General features: G+C 38.8%; 1 protein-coding gene across 1 annotated transcript in view; it reads right to left on the bottom strand.

The window, feature by feature from the left end:
• Window positions 1–4,276: 4,276 nt before the first annotated feature.
• The window catches only part of LOC134659684 (exportin-7-B), a 93,811-nt gene continuing 85,592 nt past the window's right edge, over window positions 4,277–12,495 (bottom strand). The window contains exons 20-25 of the mRNA XM_063515369.1: window positions 12,177–12,258; window positions 10,140–10,278; window positions 7,731–7,808; window positions 6,433–6,533; window positions 5,975–6,189; window positions 4,277–4,449 (exon numbers count right to left, since the gene is read on the bottom strand). Of these exons, the coding sequence (XP_063371439.1) occupies window positions 4,353–4,449; window positions 5,975–6,189; window positions 6,433–6,533; window positions 7,731–7,808; window positions 10,140–10,278; window positions 12,177–12,258 (712 nt within the window). The 3' untranslated portion in view covers window positions 4,277–4,352. The remainder of the gene's footprint in view (window positions 4,450–5,974; window positions 6,190–6,432; window positions 6,534–7,730; window positions 7,809–10,139; window positions 10,279–12,176; window positions 12,259–12,495) is intronic.

The following is a 12,495-nucleotide window of genomic DNA, read 5'->3' as shown; positions in this document are numbered from 1 at the left end:
AATTAATTTCAGTGTCTACATCTAGCATCGAGTAGCGGAACTATCAGTACTGCTACATCTATTGATAGTTCCGCTACTTGGTACCAAAACTGATGTATGGAGTGAGCAATCTAGTATTTTTTTCTCTATGCTGTGGCATAGAGAAAAAATACATAGAGTGCTCACTCCATACATCAGTTTTAGTACCAAAAAGACTATTAGCATCTAGCATCGAGTAGCGGAACTGTCAGTACTGCTACTTGACAATAGATGTAACCACCGACCGGAAAGTCTTATGCTGTTGAGATAAGACTTTCCGGTCGGTGCTACATCTATTGTCAAGTAGCAGTACTGATAGTTCCGCTACTCGATGCTAGATGTAGACACTGAAATTAATAGTCTGAACTGATGTATGGAGTGAGCACTCTATGTATTTTTTTCTCTATGGCTGTGGCTACATGATTTACCATGACAGTAACTCTCTATAAAATCTTTGATAGCACGAATTTCAAGATATTTCTTTGATGCCAAAAATACAAGTGCAATTTTCGTAGTTGAGTTTTTTTTTATGAAATTAGCATTTCATTATTTAGAATGATTAGAAACGTATTAGTAAACATTTCTCGAATTGTTATGTTAGTGTACATTCGTAATTTTTACATTTAGTGTAACCAATATGTGTATACGGTTAAAAAACAAAACCTTCTGTTTTTTATTTATTCCTTCCCGTAGGTACATATAAAATGCACTGTCATAGGCCCCGTGCATGAACTATAGGGGGCAGCATAGGAGCTGTCAGATTTTTGGCGTGAGGCGTCTATTTGTCGTTTATGCTTTCGATGTAGCCCACAAGATGGCAGAACCTAATATGCACAAGGAAACATACCGACGAGAACGGTAGATGGCAGCACTTGCTATGGCAATGTACTTGTGCAACTGTGCATGTTTCCGATTCAGGCCACAAGATGGCAGACCCCCCAACGCGCACGGTCCCTATATAGTCTATCATTCGACACGAGAGGTATAGGAACGGAAATAAAAGCAGAGTGTACTTTGTACAAATCACAATGTATTTTATGAACTATTTACATCGGCCGCTATACTAACATCCAAGTATACAAGGCTAGGGTATACGGAACCAACACTTTACAGTTACATTAGGCGCCTCATGGCATGTCACATGCGGAACGTTCCTCGTGTTTGAGTCGCAATTTTTAACTTTTCTATAATGGAGTACGGAATAGGACAATTGAAATTGATATTTTAGTAAACAAGTCGCACTTTACACCCTGGCACAGAATAAATAATAGTACTAGGTACAGAGGGTTCACTCTCTAACTAAACGCGTCTATTACGACAGATATGACCGCTAGGTGGCGCAAGCGCGAGCAGTCGTCCGTTCTGTAGCGGTGCGCGGCAAATACTACGCGGCCCTAGTGCTTTAAAATGATATTAGTTATTGAAATTTACGACAAACTACTTTTATATTTCAAACATGTAATGGTATAATACTGTTACGTTAGACTGGAATGGAGACAAAAATAGAAAAGTTAAAAATTGCTTTTACAAACAATGATTAGTTTAAAACAAAATGGTCTCTCCTGTTCACTTAAGCCTTTATAAGGCAGAGGGAAAATATTTCCCACCTGATTTTGAACTTTATTTTAAAGTGATAGGGTTCAAAGTTGCATAATTTCTGACACCCTTATGCCTTATAAAGGGTTAAGGGTGGTATTCCACCTGTCCAATTTCTTTGTCCGATGTGTATTTGCGTCTCACATTTTGCTTAATGAGAGAGTGAGACGCAATGCAAATTGGACCAAGAAATTGGACAGGCAGAATACCAACTTAAGACAAGAAAGGCTATTTACTACAAAAGTAAGCTTTGAACAAAGTTTCAGGTTGTTATAAAATTGTGTCCTAAGTCCATTTGTAACAGGTAAGACATATTAGACTTAAATATTGAAGTACACTCAGCATCAATAGTTCGGCGTACTTTTCCGCCGGCGTTAAATCCCGCATTTAAGAATATCTTTTACAGTCTAATTGTGTTTGAGAATACTAAATACGGGGTCCCTTTGTTTCCCATAAAATTTTAAGTCATAATGTATTGTTTGTCATAATATCATTAGTCATAAAACTGAAACCGTTAATTTTTCAGGATTTTCGCTAGGTTATCCTAGGTCAGGTTAGGTTTGTTTTATGGCAATCCTGAAAAGTGACGCGTTTCTGAACCATATGAATTATGACTAACGAAAATGCGGGCAAACAATACATTATGACTTAAAACTTTTTGGGAAACAATAGAGACCCACTAAATACTTTAGACGCGTAGTCTGATCCGCTATACTTTTGAAGCTGACTGTACTTATAAATATTTCCTAGCAGTGATATTCATTCGTGTATTTAAAAAAATTAAATGCACTCAATACTTTACAATTATTATTTAAAATTTTAAGTTTAAGATGTCATTTTGGGTAAATTGACCCCTTTTGAATAGGGAATATTACGCGAAAGTCTGCGTAGGGGGCGCCACTCCCACAATAAGTCACAATCTAAGGGTCTACCGCAAACGAGAGAGTCGAAATTTTGTTATCTAACCTCTCTATTCTCTTGCATATTCGAGCGATAAAGAGGCAGATAGCTGAGTTTCGATTTCGCGTTTCCCGGTAGGCCCTTTGTAAACAGACCGCCTTGATGTATCAATTTCATATTTGATTGTCTGTGAAAACTTGTCAAAAAACAGTTTTAAGGTACATTATGTATATGTTACTCTATGGTATACTAACGTCGCTAGTGCTGCACTCTGGCGGCAAAACATTGCAGTAATATTCCCTATTGTAAAAACTTCACTGCCAGAAAAACTATACTCCAACTTCAGCTATTCTCGGTCAAAAATTACTTAAATCTGTAAATTTATTGACCGTTTAAATGTATAAACGCTCACAATACGATCATAATCAACAACTCGCTTGTCACTAACACTCGAATGAAATACATACATCGATATAAAACAAATTCCATTATTTCCATTAAATTTCGACACGATGACGAAATCTAATCTATTAAATGCTATTAAAACGGATCACTTTATAAGGAAATTCTAATAGAAAATGACCCGTTTTAAATGCTCTACACCACCCGCACATTGCACACAATAGGGATGTTCCTGTACTTAAAATAAATTATTTCAAACCGTGCACGAAATGAAGCACCAGATAATTATTAGAAAAACATAGACAGCAGCTATTTTTAAACACAATTCGTATTTAATAAATCGGATTGAAATATAAAAAGTAGCTGAGTTTACCGTGACGTCACTACATTCGTTTTCATATAAATTCCATATTAGCAAATCGTTTTGACAGTTCTAAAAAGGAAGCTGATTTGACTAGTAGGAATGTAGCCTATTAGTGTATATTCGCCATCAGATATATCGGAACGGCCAAGCTGTTCACAAATATCTGAACAAAGCCTCTACTTATCAACATTGTTAAGTGCATGTTCAGATATTTTTGAGCACCTCGGCCGCTCCGATATATGATGGCGACTGTTTTAAAACGTCTATTACACTGGTACGGTATATTACTACGGTGTTTTACAGATTTCTAACGATTCACGGAAAATATTTTATTGTTATACAAAGAAAACGACTCACAAGTGACGATACTGTGAAACATAAGCAAATGTGATTTTTAGGGTTCCGTACCCAAAGGGTAAAAACGGGACCCTATTACTAAGACTCCGCTGTCCGTCCGTCTGTCACCAGGCTGTATCTCACGAACCGTGATAGCCAGACAGTTGAAATTTTCACAGATGATGTATTTCTGTTGCCGCTATAACAACAAATCCTAAACATTACGGATAGTTCTAAAAATTTTTTTTAATGTCAAGTAAATCAGATTTTAAGTTTTTTCCTTATTCACCCCAGCCATAGAGAAATATAGTAAGACAAGAGTGCTCACTCCATACATCAGTTCAGACTATTAATTTCAGTGTCTACCGACCGGAAAGTCTTATGCTGTTGAGATAAAACTTTCCGGTCAGTGCTACATCTATTGTCAAGTAGCAGTACTCATAGTTCCGCTACTCAATGCTAGATGCTAATAGTCTTTTTGGTACTACAACTGATGTATGGAGTGAGCACTCTATGTATTTTTTTCTCTATGCCCCAGCCAACCCAATTCAACACGGTTGACATACCGTATTTGAACCTTGGACCTATTGCATCAAGGTGCCTTCATGTTTGCTCTCACTGCACTCTTGTGAGTTGCGTACAAGTGTCGTGCAAGTGTCCACGTGTGCGGGTGTGTGTGTGTGTGTGTGTGTGTGTGTGTGTGTGTGTGTGTGTGTGTGTGTGTGTGGCGAGTGACCTATGACGTCATCATGTCGTTGCAAGCGGCGCCGCTCACGGCGCCCTTCAGCAACTCGTTGATGTCGCGCCGGAACATGGACAGGTTCTGTGTGAATCTGGAATAGAAGAATAATCACTTAATAAACGTGTTAAAATAATTAATTAAATATTTACAATACTTACATAGATATACATTTTATAATAATAACATTCAAATAATACTTCATTATCATAAATATTATAGAATGCATTTTTACACACTAACAGACACACACACACACACACACACACACAGACACACATACACACACACACACACATGCAGTCCACAAATAAAACCTGTCCTGTAACACAGGGTTTCCTAGATCAGGACACAGGGACGTGATTTACTGTATGTCTAAATTTATACAACAAAATTTTTCATTTTCATTTTCATAAATGGCTATATATAGTGCGTCAAGCAAATCTTGTCAGTAGCAATGTACTGCAAATTAAAGTAGGGTAACACCATGTAACACTCAAAGAGCATAATTGCGCTAGGAAAAGCAGCAATGTACATCGAACAAAACGTGTTTATTTTTCCGCCCTTCATACGTCAGTTCGAGTGAATTATCATAACATTCATAACCTCAAATTTTAGTAATGTTTACCGTCAACGAGTATGATTGTACATTGTAGGCACCTTAGCTTTGCTTGAGGTCATGCATAATCTTGGTATTTAATGGTGACAGCAGAAATTTCTCTTGAAATAGAAACGATTCAGAATGTAAACAATAAGATGATAGCTGTCATTCACGATCCACATTCCACAGATAACACACAGATGACACGCGATTTTGGAATTATTCGAACACAGTGTTGCTAGCCCGCGATTTTTCAAATTTGCCGCCTTTTACTACTGACAAGATTTGGTTGATCCAGTATAACTACTCATAGACTGTTCGGAAAGAGAAGAGTCGTGGAATGTATTGGGCCCCATACATTTCACGACTCTTCTCTTTCCGCACAGACTCTAGATAATGTGAGACGATAAGTTCGTTCCTTAACCCTCACTAAATTTTTTTTGGATAATGAAAGGTAGGTACAGTCACCATTAAAAGTCGCATATCTGACTGCGCCAAAAGTATCTACCATTCTCTGATAGCTTCTACTGTTTTGTCTCTAGTCTCTAGTGTCTCTACTCACTTGTCCCTGTTCTTGGTGAGCAGGTTGGGTTCGATGCCCAGCATGAGTCCACTGAACCACTGTGCTAGTTGTGGTCGCTTGTCCCGGGGCTGCTGTGTCACCATCATTACTCACTTGTCCCTGTTCTTGGTGAGCAGGTTGGGTTCGATGCCCTGCATGAGTCCGCTGAACCACTGCGCTAGCTGTGGCCGCTTGTGCCGGGGTTGCTGTGTCACCATCATTACTCACTTGTCCCTGTTCTTGGTGAGCAGGTTGGGTTCGATGCCCTGCATGAGTCCGCTGAACCACTGCGCTAGCTGTGGCCGCTTGTGCCGGGGCTGCTGTGTCACCATCATTACTCACTTGTCCCTGTTCTTGGTGAGCAGGTTGGGTTCGATGCCCTGCATGAGTCCGCTGAACCACTGCGCTAGCTGTGGCCGCTTGTGCCGGGGCTGCTGTGTCACCATCATTACTCACTTGTCCCTGTTCTTGGTGAGCAGGTTGGGTTCGATGCCCTGCATGAGTCCGCTGAACCACTGCGCTAGCTGCGGCTGCTTGTCCCGGGGCTGCTGGGAGATCATCTCGGCGCGGATGCGGCTGAACTGGTCCTCGTTGAGCAGGATGAGGCCGAGGAGAGGCCGCGACATGGACCACTGGTTGCAGCAGTCTTCGAACATTATCACGTTTAGGACCTGTCACGGAAATACAACATTATTTATTTTTTTGGCTCACAAGTCACAGAATATTATAGCAATTAAGGCTCATTTAGACGGCGCGCGAACTCGTATACGATTTTAGTTACATTGCGGACCATTGAGGTTACATCAATTCGGCCGACCGATCAAATGACGCAATGTAATGAAACTCGCATGCGAGTTCTCGCACCGTCTAAATGAGCCCTTAATGACGGAAAACTTTGTGAAACCACAACTCACCGTGGCCAGCAGCTGCTGCATGATCTCGGGCCGCTGCTGTAGAACTTGTATGAACATGTTGCTCGTCTCGGGTTGCCGCCCGTGAGGGATTTTGTTGCTTGCTGAAAAACAAACCAAATAAGTACTATTCGAATATAAATTTAACTAGCGACCCGCCCCGGCTTCGCACGGGTTAACAAACTAACCTTCCTCTTGAATCACTCTATCTAAAAAACCGCATCAAAACCACTTGCGTAGTTTTAAAGATCTAAGCATACATAGGAACAGACAGCGGAAAGCGACTTTGTTTTATACTATGTAGTGAAGATTCGTTGATTTTTAGGGTTCCGTACCCAAAGGGTAAAAACGGGACCCTATTACTAAGACTCCGCTGTCCGTCCGTCCGTCCGTCCGTCTGTCATCAGGCTGTATCTCACGAACAGTGATAGCTAGACAGTTGAAATTTTCACAGATGATGTATTTCTGTTGCCGTTATAACAGCAAATACTAAAAACAGAATAAAATAAAGATTTAAGTGGGGCTCCCATACAACAAACGTGATTTTTGACTGAAGTTAAGTAACGTCGGGCGGGGCCAGTACTTGGATGGGTGACCGTTTTTTGCTTGTTTTGCTCATTTTTTGTTGATAGTGCGGAACCCTCCGTGCGCGAGTTCGACTCGCACTTGGCCGGTTTTTAATACAAATAAATGTAGAAATCGTGGTTCAAATCTGACTGACCGTCTAAAAACTTCGTCTCTTTGGTGCAATTTATTGTTTGGTTCAGTGGTGTATGATATTTAGAGGAAAGGGGATGAGCACTTTTCCAAACAAAAGTAGTCCCCAATTTTATTCTGTCTCTGGATATTTACATTATAGAAAACGTTATCATACAATTTGATGTATATTCACCACAGCTATGCCCGTTTGTTACATTTTGTTGATTTATCAATCACTAGCGACCCGCCCTGGCTTCTCACGGGTTAAAAAATTATACATACACCTTCCTCTTGAATCACTATCTAAAAAACCGCATCAAAATCCCTCGCGTAGTTTTAAAGATCTAAGCATACATAGGAACAGGCAGCGGGAAGCGACTTTGTTTTATACTATGTAGTGATTATGAGAGTTAAACGCTTTTTAATTGTGTATGGAATTTGTTTTACATTCCTGTAAAAAAAAATGTCAAACGAAGGGGCATAGTTATAATACACATCAAATTGTGCAAAAATATTTTCTATAATGTCAGTATCCGGAGAGGAAAATGAGGACACGTCCATTTTTCTCTTAATAATATAATAGATGAAGAAGTTATACTCACATTTCTGTACTAATTGCTTAAATAGATATGTGACTATGTGGTCCAGCGTGGCGCAGCATCCCGTGCACACGCTCGTGTCTGCAATAACACAATCATTATCAATAGGGAGTATTACTGCAATATTCTGCCGCCAGATTGCAGCACTAGCGCCTTTAGTAAACCATAGAGTAACTTAAACATACTGTACCTTAAACTGTTTTTTGACAAGTTTTCACAGACAATCAAATATGAAATTGATACATCAAGGCGGTTTGTTTACAAAGGGCCTACCGGGAAACGCGAAATCGAAACTCAGCTATCTGCCTCATTATCGCTCGGATATGCAAGAGTGATAGAGAGGTTAGATAACAAAATTTCGACTCTCTCGTTTGCGGTAGACCCTTAGATTGTGTGTGACTTATAGTGGGAGTGGCGCTCCCTACGCAGAGTTTCGCGTAATATACCCTATTCAATCAGATCAGAATCAAAATCAGAATCAGAATGCTTTATTTGTAAAACATAGGTATACATGGGTCTTAGGTTACATTTGAGCGCTATGTTTTGCCGGTTGGCATACAAATGTCAAAGAGAACTAAAATATAATTTAGTCTTGCAAATGTTACCTTTATAAAATAAATTAATTACAGTTAAAAATATTATTATAGTATTTTATGCAACCGTTGTTTAAGAGAGGTCAAAAAAGGCGAGTGGCGTGAGTAACAATTTGAGGCGAAGCCGAAAATTGTTAATAAAGACGCCACGAGTATTTTTTGACTCAGTTAAACAACGTTGCATACAATACTTTTTCTACGACCAAGCACTTACTTTGAAATAAAATTGTAAATTTAACAAATATTTTTCATTAAAGTAGCAAAGAATCCGGTACGGGCGGGAAAAGAATGAATGAAATAAAAAAAAACATGTCTATGGTTCACTCATCTGTCAGAGATGACAATTAAAATTAGGTTGGCAACAATGTATTTCATACAATATTTTTTAAGTGGTGATTACACGAAGTATCGTAAAAGTGCCAAAAAGATACTGCGTGTATGCACAAATACTTTTTTGGGGAATAGACTAAAGACTTGTCTTGACAACTATAAGATAGGGGTTTAAAGGTGTGTGCACGACCCTTTAAATGACAGATAAAAGTACGGGAGTAGAAAAAGTACATTATACATTTAAATTTAAAATCCAATAAAATATAATTAAAAAAAATATATTAAAATATATCATTAGTCATGGTTATAATTAATGTTTATGTCATACGTCATAGTCATGTAGAATATTCTTTTCACCTCAGCAGCTCGAACAAGGGTACTTTGCTACTTAAAAACAGTGAGCAAAATCGCATTTTGCTCACTGAGTGAGACAAAATGAGCAAAATGCGATTTTGCTCACTCAGTGAGCAAAATTCGATTTTGCTCACTGTTTTTAAGTAGCAAAGTACCCTTGTTCGAGATGCTGAGGTGAAAATTTAATTGTTGGCATATCTTAAGAAAACATGAGTGAATAGAGGTAAGTGATGAAGAAGGAATACATTTTTCGGGTTCTCTAATATGTTCTCACTGCTGAGGTGAAAAGTTTTGTGAACTACACGAGATCAAAGTTATTTACATCTCGTGCGCTTTTGAGTCCCTTACTACGCTCAAGATTCTAAATTAGATTCACTCGCTACGCTCGTGAATCTATTATAGAATCTTTCGCTTGCACGGGACTCAAAATAAGCACTCGAAGAAATATCAAACTTTGATCTCTTGTTGTACAAATAACTATTTATGGAGTAATATGCTTTATTTACGAGAAATTTGAAAAGTTCTGTTTTGAATATATGTAAGTCCTGTAGTTTCCGTATGCTTTCCGGTATTTTATTATAAATTCAGATCAGACAGAGAAAGATTTTTCATGACTGAACCCACGGCACCTTATTCTAACAGTCAAAGAATTCTCATCATCAATTTCTTTCAAAATTGCGAAGCCATGCAGATAGATAATAAGGTCTACAGTAGAGATGCCCCGAATAGTGGTTTTGGCCGAACACCGAATAGTCGGCCACTCTCTCGGCCGAATACCGAATATTCGGCATAAGATGCGAAAATTCTGAGTCACAATTATTATGAAAACTGTTCGCCAACAAAGCACAACATTTGCTAAGATATATTTTTTTGTAAAACAGAACTAATGAATGTAGTTAGAGTCAATCAAATCAGACCTATGATAAAAATTAAATATTTCATAATCAACAAATGCTTAAAAAAGAGTCTTCCTATTTAACAACTTTCTAATAATACTTTTTAAATACCTAATTTTTGGTATTTTTTTTGTGTAATTTTTCTACTGACTGAATACCGAATAGTTGCCGAATATTCGTGGCGTCTCTAGTCTACAGCTCATAACGCCAACTAGTTATGTATGTATGTTTGTATGTACCTAATGCTGTCAGTCCCTCGGAGATAGATGACAGCACATACAGGGTGGCCTCGGGCTGCAGGGACGCAAGGAACGCCATGTGGTCCTGCGCTAGGCGCTCTAGCAGCACGTAGTACGTTTGTGACAGCTTTGGATAATCCTGGAACGGAATACTTCATTACAACAAAGGCTAAAGGTTGTCTGGAAGAGATCGATCAAGATCAAGAGGAGGAAGAGGTGATCAAGGTGGATCATTACTAACCTAACTATAAGACCTGTAACTAACCCTTTTTCTGCAAATAAATATGAATATATGAATATGATCTTTAGCGATAAGGCCGCATGTTGTTTACTTCTGTCTTCATGTATTGTTTGTGTTTCCATGTACATTTATTCTGGGGTTGTGCAATAAAGAGCATTTGTATTGTATTGTACAACAAGCGGGGAGAAGGCGTTTGTAATTAAATATTGTGTGTGGACTGAGACAGGCGTGGCTCACTCCGCGATTTCGTCGCGTCGCTACAAGTACCTACAAGTACATGCGGCCCGCACCAAATTTGGTGTCTAGCCATAGTAGTTGCCGCGCTCCGCTACGGAACGGACGCCTGATCGCGCTTGCGCCACCTAGCGGTTATATCTGTCGTAATAGACGCGTTTTGTTAGAGTGAATCTTCTGTACCTAGTACCAGGCGTGGCTCACTCCGCGAATTCGTCGCTTTGCTACAGGTAGCTAAAAGTACATCCGTTCCGACCCAATTTTGGGGAAAGCCATAAGCCGCGCGTGGCGCTGTCGCCACCTAGCGGCCATATCTGTGCTGATCGTAACAGACGCGTTTTGTTAGAGTGAATCTTCTGTACCTAGTACTATTATTTATTCTGTGCTAGTACTATTATTTATTCTGTGCTAGTACTATTATTTATTGTGCTAGTACTATTATTTATTCTGTGCTAGTACTATTATTATTCTGTGCTAGTACTATTATTTATTCTGTGACTGGGATCGTAATCGTACAATATTCAACCCTAAGTATATTGTGTGATTTTAAAAGTAGTCTTCGTACATATGTATAAGTGGCGCGCATGAAACATGCCCGTTGGGCACGCCGGAGTTCATTGGGCATGCTGTTGAGATAAGACTTTCCGGTCGGTGCTACATCTATTGTCAAGTAGCAGTACTGATAGTTCCGCTACTCGATGCTAGATGTAGACACTGAAATTAATAGTCTGAACTGATGTATGGAGTGAGCAACTGAGCACTCTTGTCTTTATTTCTCTATGCCTTCATACTGATTTGACTAGTAGGAAAATACCCTAACAATAGGGATGTTGACAATTTTTTGGAACTGGTTTCATTTTGTAGATATCCACGTAATAATTACAGAAAAAAATATTAAAAAAATATATTCATTAATTTTGAATAAAAAAACATGTATAATAAGTTTCGTGTTTAAATTTCGTGCCTAAACGCTCCAAACTGTCACGTGACCTTGATGACGTAACGGCGTTTTAAACAAACTGCTGTCAGTCATTTTTTTAAATTCTTTATATGGCAACTGACAATTTTTTTTAAAGCGTTAACACACTACCGCATCGGACAGCGACCTTCTTTCTCGCTCTAACTTATAGCTGCGTCCTTAACGTACCACCTTATACATTATCGATTCGTGCGCCGCACCGCACCAAGATCGCGTTTCGGTACGATAATCTGTAGACACTTAGGCAGGTTTTATAACTTGTCTTTGGTGATTCCACTGCGATTACGTCACGCGCTCCGATTGGCGTTTGCAGTCACGTGATACTGGGCATTATTTTAAATACTTTTGATTATTTTTAATTAATTTATTACGCATATTTACACTTGCAAAATATGATTTTCCGCGTTCTAATATTCCCTGCTATGGTAAAAACATAACATGTTATATATTCGCGATTCATGTCAACATCCCTATTACTCGTAATATTTATTTGATTCGAAAATTTCAACCATACAAGTACTACTTCTTCGTCACTATATTATGTTTGTCATATCTACATCTATGTAAATTTGGAAATACTTACTAAGAGATCGCTTTGAGGTATACTTAATAGTAACTTGACAAACATGTTGAGCGCGTTGTCCAAGGATTCATCGCCGTACAACCTGTAAAGCAGAAATAAATAGAAATAAAATGTATACCAGCCAACCCTTGTCTTATTATTATTGTGTAGAAAGAAAATATGACGCACAAATTGAAGCTATTTGCTATGTGCACGTATGGTGCTGCCCTCATTTTGTCGGACTTTCTACGTTAAATCTTATGGAGTAAAATTAGTTCAAGCGGCTGCCGCTAGTACTAATGTCGGACATTCCATAAGATTACCTGTGTTTGTGACGATC

This window comes from Cydia amplana, chromosome 25, assembly GCF_948474715.1.
Source record: "Cydia amplana chromosome 25, ilCydAmpl1.1, whole genome shotgun sequence".
NCBI lineage: Eukaryota > Metazoa > Arthropoda > Insecta > Lepidoptera > Tortricidae > Cydia > Cydia amplana.
Note: the sequence above shows the minus strand (reverse complement) of the source record. Positions and strands in the feature narration are given on the sequence as shown.